The 24,584-nt window shown below is 43.3% G+C and overlaps 1 protein-coding gene across 3 annotated transcripts; it reads right to left on the reverse strand.

Annotated features, from left to right (window-relative positions):
- Positions 1 to 10,254: 10,254 nt before the first annotated feature.
- C11H1orf52 (chromosome 11 C1orf52 homolog) lies at positions 10,255 to 23,925 on the reverse strand. 3 transcript variants are annotated; one of them, XR_009552645.1, is made up of 4 exons: positions 23,631 to 23,925; positions 22,446 to 22,647; positions 18,689 to 18,777; positions 10,255 to 10,747 (listed from the first exon to the last, which is right to left on the reverse strand). XR_009552645.1 is itself a non-coding variant. In XM_060202271.1 (4 exons), exons 1-3 carry the CDS (start codon positions 23,904 to 23,906, stop codon positions 12,596 to 12,598), a joined length of 513 nt encoding a protein of 170 aa, XP_060058254.1. In that variant the 5' UTR covers positions 23,907 to 23,925; the 3' UTR covers positions 10,255 to 10,747; positions 12,552 to 12,595. The 3 variants fall into 3 exon arrangements, 2 of the variants coding, with proteins under 2 accessions (XP_060058254.1, XP_007524805.1); XM_060202271.1 differs by lacking the exon at positions 18,689 to 18,777 and adding an exon at positions 12,552 to 12,630; XM_007524743.3 differs by lacking the exon at positions 18,689 to 18,777.
- Positions 23,926 to 24,584: the final 659 nt, after the last annotated feature.

The following is a 24,584-nucleotide window of genomic DNA, read 5'->3' on the forward strand; positions in this document are numbered from 1 at the left end:
GGGTGGGAGTGGGCAGGAGGGATGGGTCACAGTCCTTTGGTGGTGGGAATGGTGTTTATGTACACTCCTAGCAAAATGTAGACATATAAATCAGTAGTTAATTAATATGAGAGGGGGAAATCAATTGTATGTCTCAAAGTTTCTCAAAAGACAAACTGAATCTTTTTAATATATAGGCTATGTATTTGATATGCGGACTCTCTCAAAAGCCTAGACCAAGTAGATTAGAAGCATCCAATAGCACAGCTATATACAAGATACTGGGTACTGTACAACAAACCATAACAAAGGGACTTTTCAAAGTTAACCCAATTAACAAATAATGTGATGATAATATTAACTATCGATTGTCTTTTTGAACCCTAAGACAGCAGGAACCTCACATCTTCACTATAGAGCCCCTACTTCCCCCAGTCCTGGAACCCTTGGATAGGGCCCACTTTCCCGTATGCATCTCCCAATCCAAACCAAATAATATTGCATCTGCCGATCACAACCTAACCAAAGCAACGATTGCCACCTCAACATGCTTCACCTCAGACTGTATCCAGAGACTTCACGTGTGGAATGACAACCCTTCAGCTTCATTACTCGGGTGAGACCTTTCCTTTTATAGTACACTCTAATTTCATCTCAGGTAGTTCACTTTCTAACAAAGTCCCATAACCTAGATATACACCAGTTTCTGTGAGAGAGAGCTTATGTGCACACGTATCCATAAACTACTGCAAAATATATACCTGAAAGCAGAAGTACACTAGAGTTTGCAGTGAGTACCTCCCTAACACTTCCTCTCTACTATTCCAAGCTTGGGATCCATTATTGCTCAACAAATTGTTTGGCTTCATATGTTAACTCTCTTTTCAATCACCAGGTTCCAGATGCCACCAGGATGCTGGCCAGGCTTCCCTGGATTGAAGACCCCACCAATGTGTCCTGGAGCTCAGCTTCCCCAGAGACACACCTTACTAGGGAAAGAGAGAGGCAGACTGGGGGTATGGACCGACCAGTCAACGCCCATGTTCAGCGGGGAAGCAATTACAGAAGCCAGACCTTCTACCTTCTGCAACCCTCAACGACCCTGGGTCCATGCTCCCAGAGGGCTAGAGAATGGGAAAGCTACCATGGGAGGGGGTGGGCTATGGGGATTGGGTGGTGGGAATTGTGTGGAGTTGTACCCCTCCTACCTTATGTTTTTGTTCACTAATCCTTTCTTAAATAAAAAATTTTAAAAAAAAGAAACTAAAGCAGGGGGAGTCGGGTGGTAGCATAGCGGGCTAAGCGCAGGTGGTGCAAAGCCCAAGGACTGGAATGAGGATCCCGGTTCCAGCCCCCACCCAGCTCCCCACCTGCAGGGGGTCACTTTACAAGTGGCGAAGCAGGTCTGCAGGTGTCTGTCTTTCTCACCCCCTCTCTTTCTTCCCCTCCTCTCTCCATTTCTCTCTGTCTTATCCAACAACAGTAACAATAATAAAACAACAAGGGCAACAAAAGGGAATGAATAAACATTATAAAAAAAAAAGAAAAGAAACTACTGTGAGTGGCTAAAGAACTGTACTTGAAGTACAAGGTCCTAAATTTGATCCCTGGCATTGCATGTGCCGGAGTGCTACTCTAGTTTACTTTTTTTTTAATTATCTTTTTTTAATTATCTCTTTATCTATTTGATAGAGTCAGCCAGAAATAAAGAGGAAGGGGAATATAGAGGGAGAGAGACACAGAAACACCTGGAGCACTGCTTCACCACTGTGAAACTTTCTTCTAGCAGGTGGGGACTGGGGGTTTGAACCCCGTCCTTGTGCATTGTAACATGCACTCAACCAGGTACGCCACCGCCTGGCCCCTTCTCTACTATTAATAATAAATAGATCTTTCTTTTTATAAAGAGCTTCACATCAATTAAATTATTTTGACTGATAATGACAGAAAGTTCAACCTGGGTTTTGTTGTTGTTGTTTTCCCTCCAGGGTTATTGCTATGACTCAGTGCCAGCACTAGGAAGGAATCCACTGCTCCTGGCAGCCATTTTTCCCATTTTATTGGATAGGACAGAGAGAATTTGAGAGAGGAGGGGAAGACAAGGAGGGAGAGAGAAAGATAAACACCTGCAGACGTGCTTCACCACTTGTGAGGTGGACCCCCTTGCAGGTGGGGAGCGAGGGCTCGAACCCGGATCCTTGCATGGTCGCTGTGCTTAGTACTATATGCGCTCAACCAGGAGTACCACTGCCTGGCTCTTGCCAATCTGGTTTTAATGGCCCTTTATTGCCCATATAACTGAAAATATAACCTTATGAAGGATCACTCTTAAATTGGGGGTGAGGGATTCAGCTAAATATTAAACTTAGGAGCTGAGTGTCTACTATGTGCAAAGTGCATCTAATCAATGAGCATACATAATAGGCAAAACTCAGTTTTTTTTTTTTGCTACACACACACACACATACACATACATATCATTAAAATACAAATATAGTTGGGAGTCGGGCTGTAGCATAGCAGGTTAAGCGCGCAGGTGGTGCAAAGCACAAGGACTGGCATTAACGATCCTGGTTCAAGCCCCTGGCTCCCCACCTGCAGGGGAGTCACTTCACAAGTGGTGAAGCAAGTCTGCAGGTGTCTATCTTTCTCTCCCCCTCTGTCTTCCCCTCCTCTCTCCATTTCTCTCTGTACTACCCAACAACAACTACAACAATGAAAAACAACAAGGGCAACAAAAGGGAATAAATAAATAATACAAATATAGTGCATTTGGGAAAAAACAATGTGAATGAAGATGAAGAACTTAAGTGAAAAATTCAAAACATCTGCTGGAATTAATAGTTTTTTGTAGCAATACCTAGAACTTCTGTTCTAAGAGGTGGTGGTGGTGGGGAAGGTGAAAGCAGTTCAGTATGGATACGGAACTCCAAAACTCCAAATACCTTCATGCATATATTTTCAGCTTCATTTATGGAGTCAAAGTTGTCGGACTAGCTTCACGAGCAGAGACAGACGACCTGGGACTCATGGCTGAGTTGTAGGCAGTATCTCTTTATTCATGCAGAACGCAGCACAATCTAAGTCGAGCTAAGCTAAACTAAAAACTAAAACGAACAATGTTGTCTTTATATATACTTCCCAAGTAGGGTGTGAACAGGATGTGACATAGAGAGGGTGGAGAGAAAAGTGACTGGTGGAAGATCAGGGTGTGACGAGGAGAGGGGGCGGAGCAGGTGAGAATTCTACCACTGAACCACCAATGCCCTGGAGGGAAGGTGGTGCTTTATGTAAATGTAAAAGTGATTTATGTAAATAGACGGCAGCTTTGAGTGGGATCAAACCAATCTCATACAGACATACTGGTGTTTAAGCTGGGGGGAGCTGGCATACGATCCAACAAAAGTCATTTGATTTTTCTTTATCTGACTAAAGCCCATCTCAGCTATGGCTATTGGTGGTACCATGGATCTGAACCTGGGACCTCTGGAGATGTGCAAGGTCTTTCTACTATTACTGCACCACTTCCCAAGGTCCATTCATGGATTTAAGATGAAATTTACTTACAGTAATTATATTTCTCTTTTCTTTAATTAAAAGATTTTTTTATTATCGTTATTGGATAGGGACAGCCAGAAATCGAGAGGGAGAGATAGATATGGAGAAAGAGAGACACCGGCAACACTTGCTTTGCCATTAACAAAGCTTTCCCCCTGCAGGTGGGGACCAGGGGCTTAAACCCAGGTTCTTACACATTGTAATGTGTGCTTAACCAGGTGCACCACCACCAGGCCCCAGTAGTTATATTTTTCAAATATACATGACAGGACTTTGTATCTTATTTACTTATGTGGTAGTGTGTGAGGTCCAAACCTTGATGACTCTATTTTCATTTGCAAGAAAACTGTTCAGCCATTATATCCAAGAAAACACTAGCAGTTTCTCTGAATGTCTCTTCTCCGATGCCGTGGCTCACTCAGATACTGCTGGGCTAGCATGGGGGTGCTTCTTCCCCAGGTGCGTGCTCTCTGGGTTAGAGAGAACTCGACCAGACTCAGCCTGGGCTGCTACTCACTCAGCGATGGGAGATAGATGACTCAGGAACTCGTGGAAGTGTGGTCATACAATTCTTTATTCATGAGGGAGCTCCAGAGTCACTCATGAGTGCAGTGGGTTAGGCCACGTGGAGCCAAAAACTGCAATGGAGCCAAAAACTGCAATGTCCGGTGTCCGCCTCTCCTGCCCACCTACCCTCCTCTAGGTCTGGACGGGGAAGAAGAAATCAGAAATAGAAGTGGCTTTATAGGATAAAACGGAAGTGGCAAGTCGGAAAGGGAAATGGCTAGGGAAGGGGGTGGAGAAAGGCAAAAGTGCGCTGGGAAGATGGACGCTTCCTTAGCAACTGTTGCGAGGGTTTTAGCTGGTGGGATTAATGTTACCCTGCAGGAAGGGCAGGTCTTGAGGTCGAAAGAAGATAGATATGAGCAATGCAGGATGGAGCAGGAGGAGTTGGCTTAATGCCCAACAAGATACATCCCTCTACTTCAGTCAATCTTTAACAAAAAGCAAAAAAAAAAATTTTTTTTTTTTTTAGTATTCTCTTTACTAAATGCTGAATACAGGGCCTCATGTATGTATTGCATGGCTGAGCCATCTCCTTAGCCCAATTTTTATATTTCTTTTTCTTTTTTAGAAACAAGGGCACACAAATCAAATGGGGAATAAGAGGAACAAGTGAAAAGAGAAGAATCTTCATTCAGGATGGAGATTGTTTCCAGAGATTTGTTTTTGTTTTTGTTTTTGTTTTTGCCTCCAGGGTTATTTCTGGGGCTCGGTGCTTGCATTACTAATCCACTGCTCCTGGAGGCTATTTTTTCCCCATTTTGTTGCCCTTTTGCCACTAATGTTGTTGGAAAGGAGAGAAATCGAGAGAGGAGGGGAAACAGAGAGGGGGAGAGAAAAATAGACACCTGCAGACCTGCTTCACCGCTTGTGGCTCCAACCGGGATCCTTACTCTGGTCCTTGCGCTTGGCATCATGTGTGCTTAACCTGCTGTGCAAAGGCCCGGATCCCCCCCCCCCAATTTTGAATTTTTTGAATAACAGACACACCAAAGCACTGCTCCACTACCTATGGTGTTCCCAGGCAATTTTCCCCCATGATTTGTAGTAGTGTCTACAGGATTGTAGGGCTATAGGGTAGTCCCACACAGCACCAAAATTCAGTGACACACAACTATTGTGACTGAGCATTGTAAACTTGATGGTATTATATACCACCCTCCCAATATTAACCACCATAGTCTTTTGTTCGTTTGTTTCACCAGAGCACTGCTCAGCTCTGGCTTATGGTGGTGTTATGGGGGATTGAGCCTGGGACTTTGGAGCCTCAGGCTTAAGTCTCTTTGCATAGCCATTATGCTATCTACTCCCGCTCCACCACTATAGTTCTTACAAAGTCTTAGAGGCAGTTTGCTTGCTTCTACTGTAAAACTAAGTGCCACTCCTGGGGCAATCTATTTTTTAATTAGTAATTTAATATTTACAAAATTATAAGGTAACAGGGAGTATAATTCCACACTGTTCCCACCACCAGAGTTCTGTGTAGTTAGAACTCCATTAGAAAATGCAGTAAGGGGACCAGGTGGTGGCACACCAGACTGGGTACATGTTACATACACGAGGACCTGGGTTCGAGCCCCTGGACCCCACCTGCAGGGGGAAAGCTTTGCAAATGGTGAAGCAGGGCTGCAGGTGTCTCCATCTCTCTCCGTATCACCCCTTTCCCTCTCAATTTCTGGCTGTCTCTATCTCATAATAAAGATAATACAAAAATAAAATAATTAAAAGGAAACTGCAGTAGATGGGGGAGAGTACAGGTCCTGGTAAAGGATGACAGAGGACATAGTGGGGGATGTATTGTTATGTGGAAAACTGAGAAACGTTATGCGTGTACAAACTATTGTATTCACTGTCCTATGTTAGACATTTACCCCCCAAGAAAGGAAAAAAATATAATAATAAAGAAAAAGAAACTGTAGTTCTCCCAAGATCATGCGTATGGGTTAACTACTGTTTATTTATATATATTTGCCCATTATGTCTATGGTCCTGTTTTTCTTTCTTTTTATTTATTTTCCCTTTTGTTGCCCTTGTCTTTTTGTTGTTGTAGTTATTGTTGTTACTGATGTCATCGTTGTTAGGTAGGACGGAGAGAAATGGAGAGAGGAGGGGAAGACAGAGAGGGGGAGAGAAAGACAGACACCTGCAGACCTGCTTCACCGCCTGTGAAGCGACCCCCCTGCAGGTGGGGAGCCGGGGGCTCGAGCTGGGATCCTTATGCTTTGCACCACGTGCGCTTAACCCGCTGCACTACTGCCCGATTCTTTCTTTTTAAGTCTCTCTGGGTCCTGATGGAATTGGAGTTCAGAGCCCTCTGGTTATCTTCCCCTAACATTTTGCCCTCTCTGAGGGTATGGACCAAAATTATATTGAGGGTACAGAAGACGGAAGAAAGACTGGCTTCTGTAATTGCTTATTTGCTGGGCATGGACACTGGCAGGTTGATTCATACCCCCAGCCTGTTTCTCTCTCTCTAGTTGGGTAGGGTTCTGGAGAGGTGAGCTTCCTGGACACATTGGTGAGGTCATCATCTGCCCAGGGCAGGATGAAATAAATCATAGTAGCACCTGAAACTTGGTGGCTGAAAGGCAGTAAGATATAAAGCAGGACAAAATGTTTAATAAGACTTCTGGAGGCAGGGCTACAGAGTAGCAGCTCCCCCACCCCCCCCACCCCCCACTAAGAATAAGATGCTCACCTGAGAACACAGGACTCAGAATACTTTGGGAACCCACCAAGTCACGGGTGAGTGCAAACACATGTGGCTCATACACAGAGAGGGGCCTAAGGAGAGACTCCTGGGGCTGAAAGGCCGTATCTGCTCAGACTGGTAACAGTCCAGCAGTTTGCCAGTCGGGGCACCACCTCCAGTCTGAGTTTTATCAACAAATAAACTGTTGATGGGAGGAGAGGATCCCCTTAAGCTCACCAAATGTAACAGTGAGTCTCCACTGCTACTGTCCCTTGGAGGCTAGAGCAGCAGCAGGGAGGTCTCTTATAATCACATCATCACTATAAACATACAATATATCAGAATACTCTGTATCATCATTCTAGAATATCAATGTCAATGGCCTGAATTCACCTATTAAAAGGCACAGAGTAGGAAGATGGGTCAAAAAACACAACCATATATTGTCTGCAGGAGTCCCACCTTGTTGGTATGCTTCTAATTCTGCTTCTAAAAACCCCTTCTGTTTCATTTGATTTAATCCCCCCTGCTTAACACTGTATTCTATTTACATAACCACTGTTAACTAAGCACAACATGCCTGCATGGCATTGGTTTGATCCCACTTGGGGCTGCGGTCTGACCGCTGTTAACTAAGCACCACCCTCCCTCCAGGGCATTGGTGGTTCAGTGGTAGAATTCTCACCTGCCCTGCCCCCTCTCCTTGTCACACCCTGATTTCCACCAATCTCTTTTTGCTCCACCCTCTCTACGTCACATCCTGTTTACAGCCTGCTTGGCAAGTATATATATAAGGACAGGATTGTGATTAGAGTTTAGTTTAGCTTAGCTTGGCTTAGATTGTGCTACGTTCTGCATGAAAAAAAGAGATACTGCGTACAGCTCAGCCATGAGTCCCTGGTCATCTGTCTCCGCCCGCGAAGCTAGTCCGGCACCACCTAACTCAACAAGAGAAACACAGACTCAAAGTAAAAGGATGAAAAACTACCATACAAGTCAATGGACCGCAAAAAAGGGCAGTAACAGCTATTTTCAATCTAACACAATAGCCCTTAAAATAAATAAAATTTTAAAAGATAGGTATGGATATACTTTATGCTCAGAGGATCAATTAAGAGGTCTTAATGACATCTATGCACCCAATGAAAAGCCATCTAAATACATCAAACATCTACTAAAAGAGCTACAGCAATATATTAACAGCAACACAGTAATAGTAGATTTCAACACCCCTTGAATGTTAGACCAGAAACTACCAAATACTTGAGGAAAATACTGGCAGAACTCTTTTCCACCTAAATTTTAAAGTCGTCTTCAATGAAACAAATCCAATTATCAAAAAAAGTTGAATAAACAGAAAGCAGAATTTGGACTGGGTCTGGTGTATTGCACTAAAGTAAAGGACTCTGGGGTGGGGGGGTCAGGTCTGGAACATTGTCAGAGTAAGACCTATAGGGGAGTTGAACAGGTATGTGGAAAACTGAGAGATGTAAACTGGGGTAGATGGCATAATGGTTATGCAAAGAGACTCATATTCTGAGGCTCCGAAGTCTCAGGTTCATGGTGAATTCACCTTCTTTACCCTCATCTTAGATGGAGCTTGAAAATGTTAAGTGAGATAAATCAGAAACAAAAGGATGAATATGGGTTGATCTCACTCATAGAAGTTGAAAAACAACATCAGAAGGGAAAACTCTTAAGCAGAACTTGAACTGGAGTCTGTGTATTGCAACAAAGTAAAAGACTGGGGTAGGGGGAGGGTTCATGTCCTGAAACATAATGGCAGAGGACCAAATGGGGGCTGTATTCTTTATTTTCCCTTTTGTTGCCCTTTTAATTGTTGTAGTTATTGTTATTTATGTCGTCAGTAGGACAGAAATGTAGAGAGAAGACGACAGTAAGGAGAGAAAGACACCTGCAGACCTGCTTCACCGCCTGTGAAGCGACCCCCCCTGCAGGTGGGGAGCCAGGGGCTTGAACCGGGATCCTGACTCCGGTCCTTGCGCTTTGTGCCATGTGCACTTAACCTGCTGCGCTACCTACCGCCTGACTCCCCTGGGGGTTGTATTATGTGGAAATGTTAAGCATGTACAACCTATTGTTATTTTACTGTTGACTGTGAACCATTAATCCCCCAATAAAGAAATTTTTAAAAAGTTTAATAAACAGGAACCAAAAAGTAGGAATAGAACTGATGAGGGGAGTCAGGTGTTAGCTCAGAGGGTTAAGCACTCATGACTCGAAGAGCAAGGACTGGCATAAGGATCCCGGTTCCCGGTTCGAGCCCCTGGCTCCCCACCTGCAAAGGAGGGGGTTGCTTCACAGGCGGTGAAGCAGGTCTTCAGGTGTCTCTCTCCCCCTCCTCTCTCTATCTCTCTGTCCTAGCCAATAACGACAGCAATAATAACAATAAACAAAAGCAACAAAAAAGGGGAAAAAATAGCTTCCAGGAGCAGTAGACTCGTAGTGCACACAGCTCCAGCGATAACCCTGGGGGCAAAAAAACTGATGAGAATAGAAATTTTAGGGCAGAAAGAAGCTAGGAAGTCTATTATAGGTATGTTCCTAGGGGTCCAAGACTATGGTAGTTTTTGCTGGAGTTTGAGAGCCAACATGCAGATGTAAAAATATTGTCTGGGTAGATGGTGTCATCTTAGATCTTATAAAGGGCTAGAAAGCTGAATCACGGCAGAGTAGTTTCCAAACCTGAAGACATTTTGTAAATACAATTAACTGCTTACCAAGTCAATCTGAACCAAAGCCCATATATATTCGTATTCAGCACAGGAGCCAGTAAAGCCTCTGAGTCTCAGTCAGTCAGTCTCTGTCTGCCATTCATGGTCACATGTGAGAAGACTCAGGACTGAACTCATTAAGAGCTGAGAGGACAAAGGCATAGGAGTAGGCTTTCCAGATAAAATATGAGGCTCTAGCCAAAGCTTCAGTATAAGCATTTTACAAATACAGCATATATAAAACATTCAGTTTGTCTAAAATTTCACTTCAACTGGATGGCCCATATTTTGTTACACCTAATGTAACGAAATTTATGTAGAAGATCCTTATCATAAGTAAATTACCAAGAAAATCAGATAACAGTTGTAACACAAGGCTTACATAGTACACTAATAACCCCCACCACTTACCACACAATACCTGGAAGAGACGGCAATTGTAGCTCCCCCAAAGCAACTGCGTTCTGATGGGCTGACAAGCAGTTTTATGATTTCAGAATTCACGTGTCCCGAGTTAAAACCCCAAATTCATCCCTTACCTCAGACAACTCTAACTCTATTGTAAAACATGATTACTAGCATTGCTTTACAAGGCTGTTTAAGATCAGAAACACAGTCACCTAGAACAGATGTTTTCCTTAAATACATACGATTATGATTTAAAATAATAATACAACAAAGGGGGTATTTGCTATAAATATTCAAATGCTAATGTTATGCAGTAACAGCAATATTGAATATGCAATTTTATTTTCATGATCTATTTACACTGTACACTGTTGAAAGCACCCCACAAGTTCACAGTACAATATTCATATTAAAAATAATTCCTTTATAAAAGGTTCATAGAACATGGGCATATCAACATGTGACAAAAGTCTCAAAACACGTCACCAATCCTGGGCAGCAAGAATGCTTCCCAATGTCATTAATTTCACAATCACAAGTCACCACTGGAGTTTTAAATACATATTAAATTTTTTTTTTTTTTTTTTAAAAAAAAGCAAATTCTACAGTGGGAAGTTCCCGCAGCAATGCTTGTTAATCCGTGTGTACTTTCATAAACAGGCTCCATCAGTAATTTATAATCAGCAGCTTAGTCTGGCTCCAGTAGCCATTTGCAGTCCAGAAGTTCTTGAGGTTTTCTACTTTTTCTTCTTTATTGGTTCTCCTGGCTCTGTTTTACGCTTCTTAGAAGTATGCTCATCTTTTTCATCATCTTTAAATAGGAAAAGAAAATTGTTAGTAACAATAATAATAATAATAAAACCCACTAAGCATTATAATTTCAACAGCTTTATAGCAAAGTTACTACCTTCATTAACTCATATTGATTTCAAATTTTCCAGTAAAAACAACACATTTCCTTTAAGAATTTTGATTTTGGAAAGCTGGGTATAAGTGATAGGTGATCAAGAGATCTGAGTTTCCAGTCATAAGATAAACCCTGGGAATGTAATATGCTGAATGGGGTCACAGTAATGTATTATAGACGTTGAAGTTGCTAGAGAGAAAAGCTTAAAACTAATCACTAATCACAAGAAAAAATGCTATGTGTATGATGGATGTTAAGCAGACTTACTGTGATGAATTCACAATCAAGTAATTGTGCTGAAAATAAGCATGAAACTAATGTTAAATGTCAATTATCTCTCAATTAAAAGAGATGAAAAGAGTGGTCCAGGAGGTGGCGCAGTGGTAAAGCTTTGGACTCTCAAGCTTGATGTCCCATGTTTGATCCCCGGCAGCACATGTGCCAGAGTGATGTCTGGTTCTTTCTCTATCTTTCTCATTAATAAATAAAATCTTTAAAAAAAAAAAAAAGATGAAAAGAATCTCAGGAGTGCAGGTACAGAAAAACTGGGTTTAATTTTTTCTTTAAAATTTATTTTATTTTAATAAGAAAGAGATACAGAGAAATTCAGAGAAAAATAGCAGAGCACGGCTCAGCTCTGGCTTATGGTGGTGCTGGGTGACTGAACCCGAGATCCTGGAGCCTCAGGTATTAAAGTCTTTTGCATAATCCTTTATGCTGTCTCCTCAGTCCCCAAAATTAGGGTTTATAACTGCTGGAGGAGTAAGTTTCCTCTTTACTCAAGGAGGAAAGAACCAGCTTGCAACAATTTTTCATACTTGAGAAAATGCTAAACTCGGCTTTGAAAACTGAAATGGAGAAATGATGCCATACTAGGTTGTGTCGGACAGCAAGAGTACAAGTGAAGGTAGGGGCACATAATAGTTATGCAAAGAGACTCTCTTGCCTGAGGCTACGAAGTCACAGGTTCAATCAGTCCCCTGCACCACCACAAGCCAGTGCTGAACAGTGCTCTGGTAAAAAAAAAAAAAAAAAGAGAAAAAGAAAACAAGTAGAAAAACAAACAGATTTTAAAGGGGTCACACTTTACCATCTGCAAGGACCTGGGTTCAAGCCCTTAGTCCCCCCAGCTGCATGGGTGTGTGTGTGGGGAGGAGCACTCCATGCTTCATGAGTGGAGAAGCAGTGCTGAAGATGTCTTTCTTTCACTCTCTATCTCCCCTTCCTCCTTTAATTTCTCTGTCCTATCAAATTAAATAAAAAATGAAAGAACTTCAAAATGAAGTAAATTTAACTTCAGATATATTATAAACAATTCACAAAGCAGTCCTTTAGTGCTATTAAAAGCTTAAAATGAGATATCAGATTTGTTCCGAAAAGGCTACTCCCCAACTATTCATAGCACATAACCTGCATTTTAAGAAAAACACTTTTATAAAAACAGGCAACAATTTAGCCATGATACTTAAGTAGCTGCCAGGTATCCTCTCCCTTTTCCTTTCTCATCTGCTTTCACTCCACCCTTCCCCAAGCATGATGGGGGGGGGGGGTTGTCAACTTCATAGTGTGTGAATGGTATTAGAACTTTGGTGGTGGGTGTAGTGAGGTTTATACACATATCAAGTTGACAAGGTAAACCCCCCAAAGTTATACATAATATTGCAAACCAATGGTAAATCAGTTAACATTTTTAAAAGAAAGCACTCACAGGAAGGCATGTCATCGAAATCTTTCAAGTAGATAGTTCTGCTTCTATTTCCACCCATTCCTAGGAGACTCAGAATATTCTAATGGCAACAGAAAAAATAAATAAACAAACAGGTCTCCTCCTCTCTTCATATTGAAGAAGTTAGGGGAAGGTAGAGGAGCTCTCACAGTACTTTTACTTTTCCAAAATGTTGTTGGGGTGCGCAGCCAGAGGAACCTTTCTATTAATGAAAAATTCTCAAACTAGAAAAATACAACTATAGCTCATTAAAACAAGGGTAGTACGGACCATTTGCTAATGTTTTTCTTTACTAGAGGGATTAGTGGTCAACAGTAAAATAACAGGAGTTTGTACATGTGTCACATTTCTGTTTTCCACATAACAATTCAACCACCCAGCTGCTAATTTTGAACTTTGTAATGGTATGATTTTTCATATCTATTTATTTATTTTCCCTTTTTGTTGCCCTTGTTGTTTTATTGTTGTAGTTATTATTGATTTCATCATTGTTGGATAGGACAGAGAGAAATGGAGAGAGAAGGGGAAGACAGAGAGGGGAGAGAAAGACAGACACCTGCAGACCTGCTTCACCGCCTGTGAAGTGACTTCCCCAGCATGTGGGGAGCCGGGGGCTCGAACCGGGATCCTTACGCTGGTCCCTGCTCTTCGCACCACGTGTACCTAGCCCGCTGTGCTACCGCTTGGCTCCAAAGGTCTGTTTTTCTTTTTAAACAAAAAAATCTTTTTATTTTTGGGATAGAGGCAGAGAGAAATTGGGGGGGGGGGGACACCTGCAGCCCTGCTTCACCAATGGTGAAGGCTTCCCCCTAAAGATAGGAAACACGGGCTTAAACCTGGGTCTTTGCCTCCTGAAACGTGTATGTTTGACCAGGTATGCCCCTGTCTGGCCCCCAAGGAATGAACTTGTTTAGATAAAATGTGTAGCTGATACAATGATTTCTAAGATACAAATTTATTTTAAAGGTATTACTAAATTCATAATTGTAGCTTTTGCCTATTTCTTCATCAGCCAGCATTCAAAAGTTCAACAATTATCATATGACACTCTGTATATCTTCATGTTGGAAAAGCTTTCCTCTTAAAAAAACTTTGGGGGAACTGCTGATATCAGATCATCAATATGAAAAAAACTTCATGTATTTATTTCTTATGAGAGAAAGGCCCCTGGCATGGTAACAAGGGTCAGGTTTAGCACCGTGCCAAGTTCTGCATGCGACTTTCTGTGCACTTACCCTTCCACTAGGTCCCAAACTCTGAAGAAAATATATTTTAAGACTTTAAGCCTTTCCGTTTCGTTTGGCTCGCTATACCACACTATTCCTTCTGCTGACGCTGACAATATGGGGTAACTACACCAGCAGGTGTTTGGTCTTCAAACATACCATGGTGATTATCATTGAGCATGAGGGATTTATAGATACTAATATAAAACACAAGGTAGATCAACGGCTCGCCCACCAGGAATGTATAAAGCAGTTTTAATCAGGAGTGTCTCACATGCACACAAAAGCAATGGCTACTCAAACCAAGTGACAGGGTGCACGCAGCTCAAATCAAAGCTTTTGTTCTTGAGTGAAGTTTAATTATCACCATTTTTTGACTTCTGAAAAATTTTCAGTAGTCATAATATGTAGAAGTTGAAGTTACTTTGCAACTCTACTAAAGAATCTAGTTAGCATATATTGGGTTGTTGAAAAAGTCATGGCACATTTTTTTGCACCAAAAAACAGGACTTTTCTGACAACCCAATGCTTATTAAGATATTAAAAATATTTACCGTTAGTGAGAGGCCAGGGCACTAGAGCATCATTCCAGCACACAGGAAGCTGGGATGGAGCACACCTCATCCCCGGAAGTCTAACACCTTAGCAACTATCTCTCTTCCCAGGCCACTCTTAACATGTATTTCAAAGTTGAATCTTAAGACATTTCTGTGTTTAAATTGGTATCAATCAAACATTTATTTACTGAATACAGTGGAGCAGTGGCATATATGTGTGTGTACAACTATTAACATCCCATAAAAGAGTAAAAGTCTGAGGGGAGGAAGTTTACTGATTAGCAAACATACAAACTATTACAATTCAGTGGTTTGAAGAGCTTATGCCATCTAGTGACATAACAAGGCAGTGCCTTAAAAAAAAAAAAGTGCAGAGCTTAGCTGCAGGAAATGATGAAATCATCTCTTTTGCTCCAGCTTGGAGGGATCTTGAGAATCATGTTAAGTGAGGTAAGCCAGAAGAAGAAGGTGAGGGGCAGATTATCTCACTTACAGGTGAATTTAAGAAAGGAGGGAAAACACGGGATAAAATCTGGACTGGGTGTGGTGTCCTGCGGTCAAGCCATGGGCTCTGGGAGAGCAGGAAGATGGAGGGGTGCAGAGAAGACACTGGGGACCCGGTGCACGAGGGTGGGGGAGGAATTAAGTCAGCACTGTGAGTGGTGTACGGACACCTATCACAGGAAGCTAAGTTATGTACCAGCAACTGTACTGTGAACCGTTATTCCCCAATAAAATGATTTGGGGGGTACAAAGAAAAACCAAACCCACACCCCACCCTGAATGGTCACCCTTTTGTTACACGTTCCGTTTCAGTTTCCACTCTGTCTTGCAGATGCACAAGTGAAGGAACAACTTTTACTGTTTTGAAACCCATGTCTCTGGAGATAAGTAGGTTTACGTTAGTAACAAAAACTCTTTTCACGTTTTATTTTTAAAATTCCTTTTACAAAAAAAGGTGACTATGCTAGCTGTTTTCACAATTATACACTAAAAAAAGTTCTAAGACTAAATGACAAATATTGAAATCTACTCCAGTGGCAACTAAAATATGTGTAGAAAATTAGGTCAGAAAATGTAAAGAGTAATCTGATATTCTGAAAACTAGGTATTTTAAGGGAATGGAGAGTTTCTAAGAAAAGATATTTTCTAGTGCTGAGGAGACAGCATAGTGGTTAGGTAAAAGACTTTCACACCTTAAGCTCTGAGTTCTCACGGTTAGTCCATGGCACCACCACAAGCCAGGGCTGACCAGTGCTCTGTATCTTTTTCCATTAAAAACAACAACAAAGAACAAACAGTATTTTCCTAAGCAAAAAAAAAAAAAAAGGGGGGGGGGAGTTGGGAGGTAGCACAGCAGGTTAAGTGCAGGTGGCGCAAAGCGCAAGGACAGAAGTAAGGATCCTGGTTCTAGTCCCGGGCTCCCCACCTGCAGGGGGAGTCACTTCACAGGCGGTGAAGCAGGTCTGCAGGTGTCTGTCTTTCTCTCCCCCATCTTCCCCATCTCTCTCCATTTCTCTCTGTCCTATCCAACAACGACATCAATAACAACAACAATAATAAGTACAATAAAACAAGGGCAACAAAAGGTAATAAATAAATATTTTTTAAAAAGTAAAGCAAAGATTGGTAGGTAGCTTAATAGCTGGAGCATTGGACTTGGAAGCATGAGAACCCCCCATACCTATGGTCATCTACGTTTTTGACAAGGGGGCCCAAATCTTAAGATGAAGAAAGGACAGTCTCTTCAACAAATGGTGTTAAGAATACTGGGTTGAAACAAGCGTAAGAATGAAACTGAACCTAAGGTAGACTCCCAATAGATCAAGGGCTTGGATGTGAGACCAGAAACTATCAAATACTTCAGTGACTCAAGTCCAATTGCAAGGAAGACAACAATAAACCAAGGGGACTACACCAAATTGAAACGTTCCTGCACAGCAGAAAAACTACATCCCTAAACAGAGACTCCTCAGCGAATGGCATACACCAGAAAGAGGGCTAATAACCTGTTGTGACCCCAATAGGAGTTTGGGACTATTAGCACATAAATGATGTCAGAAGGGAATGTATAAGCAGCCCGCTCTCTTTGGCTGCTGCTTCTCCTCGTCAGAAGCACCTCGGTGGAGGTGCTCCTGGTATCCGCCATGGCTGCTTCTTCTGGAAATGAACACGTTGTGACTCTGCTAGCCGGTAAACTTTTTTTTTTTTTTCCTCCAGGGTTATTGCTGGGGCTCAGTGCCTGCACCACGAATCCACTGCTCCTGGAGGCCATTTTTCCCCCTTTGTTACCCTGGTTGTTTTACCATTGTTGTGGTTATTATTATTGTTGTTATTGATGTCACTGTTGTTGGACAGGACAGAGAGAAATGGAGAGAGGAGGGGAAGACAGAGAGGGGGAGAGAAAGACAGATACCTGCAGACCTGCTTCACGGCTTGTGAAGCGACTCCCCTGCAGGTGCGGAGCCAGGGGCTCAAACCAGGATCCGGGATCCTTCAGTGAGTCCTTGCGCTTTGCGCCACCTGTGCTTAACCCACAGTGCTACCACCCGACCCCCGTCGGGAAACTTTTAAGACCATGCTACAGCCATGAGCAACCTATACCTCAGCTGATAATTGTTTCTCTATGGGACTAAACTTTTGATAATTATACTCAGACTTTATGGACCTAGCATATTCTTAACCCCTGACGGTAACTGCTTATTTGGTGTATCTAAATATATGCCCCATGCTTTTGTAATGCCCTGATAAACTTTGTATTGTTTAAACACGTTCCCAGCTCCCCATTGGTTGTGAATCCTTTTATGTGCTACAGCTCCCCAAGCCCCCTTTAAGTCAGTTTCAACAATAACCAAAATATACAAAGATCTCACCAAACTCAGAACACACACACACACACACACACACACAAATGACCCTATCCAAAAGTGGGGGGAGAGTGTGTGAACAGTATGTATACCAAAGAAGAGATCCGAAAGGCCGAGAGACAAGAAAAAAATGCTCCAAGTCACTGATTGTCAGAGAATTGCAAATGAAGATAGCAATGAGATACCACTTCACTCCTGTGAGAATGTCACACATCAGAAAGGAGAGTAACAGCAAAAGCTGAAGAGCCTGTGGGGTCAAAGGAACCCTCCTGCACTGCTGGTGGGAATGTCAACTGGCCCAACTCCTGTGGAGAGTAGTCTGGAGAACTCTCAGGTTAGAAGAGGACCTACCCTACGACCCTGCAATTCCTCTCCTGGGGATAGATCCAAATGATGCAAATACACTCATTCAAAAAGATCTGTGTATACACATGTTCATAGCAGCACAATTAGTAATAGTCAAAACCTGAGAGCAAGCCAGGTGTTCAACAACAGATGAGTGGTTAAGAAAGTTATAGCACAGCGGGTTAAGCGCACATGGCACAAAGCGCAAGAACTGGCATGAGGATCCTGGTTCGAGCCCCAGCTCCCCACCTGCAGGGGATTCGCTTCACAGGCGGTGAAGCAGGTCTGCAGGTGTCTATCTTTCTCTCTCCCTCTCTGTCTTCCCCTCCTCTCTCCATTTCTCTCTGTCTTATCTAACAACGACAATATCAGTAACAACAATAACTACACCACCAATGAAAAACAACAAGGGCAACAAAAGGGAAAATAAATAAATGTAAAAAAAAATAATAATAAAGTTGTGGTATATATACACACAATGAAATACTACTCAGCTATCAGGAATGATGAATTCACCTTCTTCACCTCATTGTAGATGGAGCTTAAAGGAGGCATATTAAGTGAAGTCAGAAAGAGAAGAATGAATATGGGGTGATCTTAGTCATGGAGAGAAGTTGAGAAATAAGAACAGAAAGGGGAAACACCATGTAGAATTGTTGTGTCACACCAAAGTAAAGGACTAAGGGTTCTGGGGAAGGGACTTCCAGGTATGATGGTGCATGATGGTGGAAGAGGACGTAGGCTGGGGGTTGAGAGTGTTTTGCAGAAAAGTGTACACCATTAATCCCCCCAATTAAAAAAAATACATATAATATACATATCACACACACACATATATATCATGAGAACCTGAGTTTTATTTCTAACATGGCATTTGCCAGTGATTCTCTGGTTCCCTCCTCTCTCGAACAAATAAGTCATTGGAAAAAAAGAAGAGGCTAAAACTGTCAAGAAAATAAATTTTACTGTGATCCTGTGAATAAGGTAGGTAAGTCTTGAATGGCAAAAATAAAAAAATTTAAAAAATCACTCATAAAAAGAACGTGGGGCCAGGCAGTGGTACACCTGGTTAAGCACACATGTTACCATGTATAAGGACTCAGGTTCAAGGCCCTACTCTTCACCTGTAAGGAGGAAGCTTCAAAAGCAGTGAAGCAAGCACTACAGGTGTCTCTGTCGAGCTTCCTCTCTACACCTGCTCAGTTTTTCTGTCCTATCAAATAAAGGGGAAAAATATATATATTTCCTATAAAACATATAGTCAACAACCAACTCTGAAGTAAGGACTGATGATTGCAGAATTACGCTTGAGCTTTGGGTAGGGCCACTTGTTTAATGTGACCTATATTCATTTTCTGATATCCAACCATCATGTGATCAAAACCACGGAAATGCTCTCTGGAAATAGCAGTTATTTGCCGCATATTTAAAATTCCTCCTAACTGAACTTGAGAGGCACACTGGAAAATTCTCTCTGCTTGCTAACCCTGTTATATAATCCTTGCTTTTTCTACATAGGAACAAAAAGTATTAAGATAGAAAAGCACCAGGTTAGGGGCCGGGTGGTGGTGCACCAGGTTGAGTGCACAAGGAGCTGGGTTTGAGCCCCTGGTCCCCACCTGCAGGGGGAAAGCTTCGCGGGTGGTGAAGCAGTGCTGCAGGTATCTGTCTATCTCCCCTTTCCCTCTCCATTTCTGACTTTCTATACAACAAAGGTAATTAAAAAAAGAAAAGAAAAAAAAAGGAAGAGCACCAGCTTACTGAAGCCTAGTTTGAGTATCAATTCTAGTGACCTTATTGCAGTTCTTTCTACTGGACAGTTATTTCTCAAACTTGGAAACATCTGAAAGGCTATAATGCAGCACTGAAAACACCTGTAATGCCTTGTGCTAACTGTGAACTTGGCAAATTCTAACACTGCCTTTGACAATGTGTGTATATATATATATATATATATATATATATATATATATGTGGCAAAATAACTCACTTGGATAGTGTGTATGCTTTGCCTGTCCACAACTCAGGTTCAAGCTGGGTCCACACTGCAATGGAGGAAGCGCTGGTACTATCTTTCTCTCTTTCCATATGAAAAAGTCAGCTTGAAGGGGTGAAATCCCAGCAACGATTAAAATAGTAATAAATCGGGGCTGGAGAGTGGTGTACTGGGTTAAGCGCACATAGTACGAAGTACAAGGACCGGTGCAAGGATCCCAGTTCAAGCCCCTTGTTCCCCATCTGCAAGGGGGCTACTTCACAAGTGCTGAAGCAGGTCTGCAGATGTCTTTCTCTCCCCCCTCTCAATTTCTCTGTCCTGTTTTTTTTTTTTTTTAATCAAATAAATGGCCTCCAGGAACAGTGGATTCGTAATGCAGGCACCAAGCCCCAGTGATAACCCTGGGGATAGCCCCCCAAAAAGGGTAATAAACCATTCACAATGTAAGAGGTTGCTAAGTGTAGTAAGAAAACCTGTGTGCAAGTATCTATTTCAGAAATATGCCCAGTTTTGTGACTTTGGGGAAGTCATAGAAGATCTCATTTCCACGTTTTCCTATCTTGTTGGTATGCATGAGACCCCTTCTGTTTCATTTGGTTTAAATCCCCCCTGCTTAACACTATTCTATTTACATAACCACTTCATTCTATTTACATAACCACTGTTAACAAGCACCTCCCTCCAGGGCATTGGTTCAATCCCCACTGTTTCATGATATGTTTTTGCTCCAACCCCCCTCCTTGTCACACCCTGATCCCTTCTTTGTAACACCCTGATTTTCACCAGTCACTTTTCTCTCCACCCTCTCTATGTCACATCCTGTTTCCACCCTACTTGGGAAGTATATATAAAGACAGCATTGTGAGTTTTAGAGTACTGTACTTTGAGTTTAACTTAGCTCGTCTTGGATTGTGCTGCATCCTGCATGAATAAAGAGATACTGCGTACAACCCAGCCATGAGTCCCTGGTCGTCTGTTACCCGCCCGTGAAGCCAGCCTGGCGAAAACAACATAACCTGTCGAAAACAACACTATCTGGCTCTACAAGGGGTTCAAACATTATACAATTTATTTCTCTACTTGTTAAGGCCATCAAATTGAAGTGATTAAAAATACCCACTTCACTGAGCATCTCCAAAACGATGCCATTTACTGAAGATACACCTTTAGTAGTAACTTCTAATCCATAATGTGGAAAAGTAAAAGAAATGCTAAGTCTAGGCAAAATCGATACTGAATTTAATAATTTCTACAGGATAGTTATTCTGTCATAAAATGCTGCTTGGTTGTAAAAGGAGTTAACTAAGCAGCTTTTGTCCCTGGGGGAGATCAGAAATTTATGCAATGCTAATGGCCCATCATTGTAAAGAAATGACAGTTCAAAATACGTAGTTCAATTTGACAATTATCCATTGAATATTTACAACACACTAGAAACTCAGATATAATATAAATAAGACCAGAAATCTACTATTTGGGAAACTCATGGGCTTAGGCTTATTTTAAGCGAGTGATTTGATGAAAGATGTTATGTGTGGCCCACAGCACTGCATATCCAAGGTGTAACAGAGGGAGATAATGTCTCATATTTTTCCTCTGAGTAGGATTTTGAAAGATGGGATAATGTTGACCAATTAAGGAGCGAGAAGAGCATTCCAGACAAAGGTATAATGTACTGGAAAGAATTATCATCTAAAAGAGTCCCGGCTGTCTGGTTCTAAGTTTCAAGTTCTTACAAGACTGGAAGGGAGGGAGCAATGTGCAAAATAAGGGTGGAGAGACAGGGTCGATCCTAGAAGATTTTATTCTATTTTGCTACAGATGAGTTGTATAATCAATTGTGAGTTTTTCAAAGTGGATACTGGCTGTCAAATGTGGAATGGGACTGGGGAAGGAAAGGTTGGAAGGCAAGGCATAAAGTACTTATAATTCAAAGAAGAGATAAAATCATGAACGAGACAGTTAAGTCGCTACCTTCCAGTGACTATGCAGCTATCCTCAGTTAAATCACTCTGTAGCTATTCTCAAGTTAAATCCCCTTCGCACTCTTTTTAGCTCTAAAGAAGGACGGCGTTAGCATGAAGCCATCAACACCTCACAGCTGCAATCACAAGAGTTCATGAGTTAACACCCACCGTTCTCAGAATGGCACTAGAACACCACCTGAGTCACATTTACTAACTCCGTTCCCAGCCGGGATACTGCACGCTCGCTCTACACTGAAAATGCCTCTGCTCTGACATGTGCGGTATGGGAGTGGCCAGGTGTAAACTCTGCAATCGACCCTGGGAGCCACCTCCCTCACCAATCATCTTAAAAAACAAACAAACAACAACAACAACAACAAAAACGGTCTGAGCCCCCAACTCCACACTTGCGGTGCGGGGGGTGGGGGGTGGGGGGGGGTCACTTCACAGGCGGTGAAGCAGGTCTGCAGGTGTCTATCCTTCTCTCCCCCTCTCTGTCTTCCCCTCCTCTCTCCATTTCTCTCTATCCTATTCAACATCATCATCAATAATAAAACAACAAGGGCAACAAAAAGGGGGGAAAAAAGTCTCCAGGAGCAGAGGATTCGTGGTGCAGGCACTGAGCCCCAGCAATAACCCTGGCGGAAAAAACAAAAAACAAAAAACCCACCATGGTGGGGACGTGCAGTGGCGCAGCTGGTTGAGCACACATGTTACAATGCACAAGGACCCAGGTTCGAGCCCCGGGCCCCCAACCTGTAGGGGGAATGCTGCGAGAGATGAAGCAGGGTTGCAGGTGTCTTTCTTTATCTCTTCCTCTCTATCATCCAACCCTTCCCTCTTGATTTCTGGCTGTCTCCATCCAATAAATAAAAGATTAAAAGAACTAAGAGCCCACAGGAATCTGAACGGCCTTACCAGATTCCACCGTCTGCTCTCCTTCCGGTGGAAGCCTCGCTTTCTTAGCATTCTGCGGGGCATCATCGCCATTGTCCTCGTAGATGTTAGACCATTTTATCGCCATATCCAGTTCTGGCGGCGGCGGCGCTTTCTTCTCGGCCGTGTAAGTCTCCGGAGGCGGCGCGTAGCTTGACTTCCAGACTCTGAACTCTTTGGGAGGCTGCCGAGCAAGCACAGGGGGCGGCACTGTGACCCACCCAGGCGCCCGGGCGGCCACACGGACACATGCACCGCCCTGCCCTGCCGTTCCCTCGCTTCCTGTCCACGCTGACTAAATTTTTACGTTTTTATTTTTCTATATATTTTTTAATTTTCTAAAAATATTTACTTGTTTCCTTGTTTTTATTGTTGTTGTAGTTATTATTGCTGATGTCGTCGTTGTTGGATAGGACAGAGAGAAATGGAGAGAGGAGGGGAAGACAGAGAGCGGGAGAGAAAGACAGACACCTGCAGACCTGCTGCACCGCCTGTGAAGCGACTCCCCTGCAGGTGGGGGGCCGGGGGCTCGAACCGGGATCCTTACGCCGGTCCCGCGCTTAACCCGCTGCGCTACCGCCGGACACCTTTTTACTTTCCTATTTTTCTCATCAACGAAAAAACCCAAAACAAACAAAAAGCACAAGACTGTTCACTGGAAACAAACAAAACAAAAAAAAAAAACAGAAAGAAAAGAAACCAAAGAGTTCCCTAGAAGAATAAAAGCTAATTAACTTTTTTTTTTTTTTTTTTTTTTTTTTTTTAGTTACCAAAGAAGAATCCAGTCCCAGTTACTACGCCAAGGCTGACCCCTCCGGGAGGCTGCAGCAGACACTGTCTCGGAGGCAGCAGCGCAGGTGCTTCGGCGTCAAGGGGAAGGGGGTCTCGGGGGTCTCGGGGAGCAGCTGCAGCGGGGAGGGGGGCGGGGGAGTCACCACCGTTAGTCCTCGCCGCGAGGGGGTCGGGGCACCGGGCACCGAGGTCGGGGCTCCTCTCGGGGCGGTGGGGGGTGCAGGTCTGGTCTGAAGCCCCCCCCCCAACACACACACACACACAGCGGGGTCGGGGTGCCCGGGGCTGCAGGGGGCCAGGGGCCTGGCTGCGTGCAGGGAAGGAGAGGCCCGAGGCCGGGGTGCAGACCGGGACCCCGGCCGGGGGTGGCCTCACCTCCTCGGGAGCCTTGACGACGTGCCTCTCCCAGTCGATCTGCTTGTTGAGCGGATTGTAGAGAAAGGCCGGGCGAGTCACGCTGCGGAACAGCTCGTCGGGGCCCGGCAGCCGTTTCTTCGCCCTGTTCCCGCAGCTGCCCGCCGCCTTGTCCTGATCCGGAGCGCGGCGACTCGTCTCTTCCGGCTCGCTGTTATCCTCCTCGTCCGAGGAGCCAGAGCTGCTGCTTCCATAAGCCGCGAAATAGCTCAGAGGGTCTTTCTCCTCGGCTGCCATGACGGCGGCGCGCGGCTACCCCCGGGGATCCGCCGGAAGCCGGAAGTGACTCTACAGCCCGACCCGCGATTGGTTCCGCCGCAGAGTTGGCTCCGCCCTAAATCGTGCAGAAGGGTTCGCGGTCTGCGCCCCCTGGCGACTGTGCAGCGCACCTACTACCTGACTGAGATTGAGGCTTTTATTTCGCTGATTCCTTAAACACAGTGCCAAATTTTCAGCACACAAAAAAATTAAAAAATAAAATGAAAGGTAAAAAAGAGCCTTTCATTACCACTCTGTTTTAGCTCTGGTCCAGAGAGATCAGAATTTCTTACTGATCTTGCTGCATTTTCTTCTCCAAAATTAAAAACAACCCCCGGTGTCCTAGAAGACCAACAGGGTTAAGTGAACCTTCCTTCTCTCTTGCTGACTTCATCCCAGTAGACTCTGAGCTATTTTTTTTTCTTTCATGAAATCTTTTGGTTGCATCGCACCACACTGCACCATTCCACATCCTTCCAATACTTGACCACCCAGTGTAAGTCGTTTTTCATGCATTCTTGCTTTCCTTGATAAGGCCTAAACTTTGGTGAGTTCCAACATATTATGTTATCTTTCTTTCATTTATAATACCTTATCTGATGAATTTATTTTGGAAAGACACTGGGAGAAATTGAGCGGGAAAGGGGAGACAGAGAG

Source organism: Erinaceus europaeus, chromosome 11 (genome assembly GCF_950295315.1).
Source record: "Erinaceus europaeus chromosome 11, mEriEur2.1, whole genome shotgun sequence".
Taxonomy (NCBI): Eukaryota; Metazoa; Chordata; class Mammalia; order Eulipotyphla; family Erinaceidae; genus Erinaceus; species Erinaceus europaeus.

Excerpts from the sequence above, each read along its gene's own strand:
- C11H1orf52 (XM_007524743.3), bottom strand. The coding sequence starts at position 23,906 with ATGGCAGCCGAGGAGAAAGACCCTCTGAGCTATTTCGCGGCTTATGGA. Across the intron at positions 22,648-23,630 it reads TCGTCAAGGCTCCCGAGGAG|CCTCCCAAAGAGTTCAGAGT; the intron begins GTGAGGCCACCC and ends CTTGCTCGGCAG. Across the intron at positions 10,748-22,445 it reads AGAGCAGACGGTGGAATCTG|ATGATGAAAAAGATGAGCAT; the intron begins GTAAGGCCGTTC and ends TCCTATTTAAAG.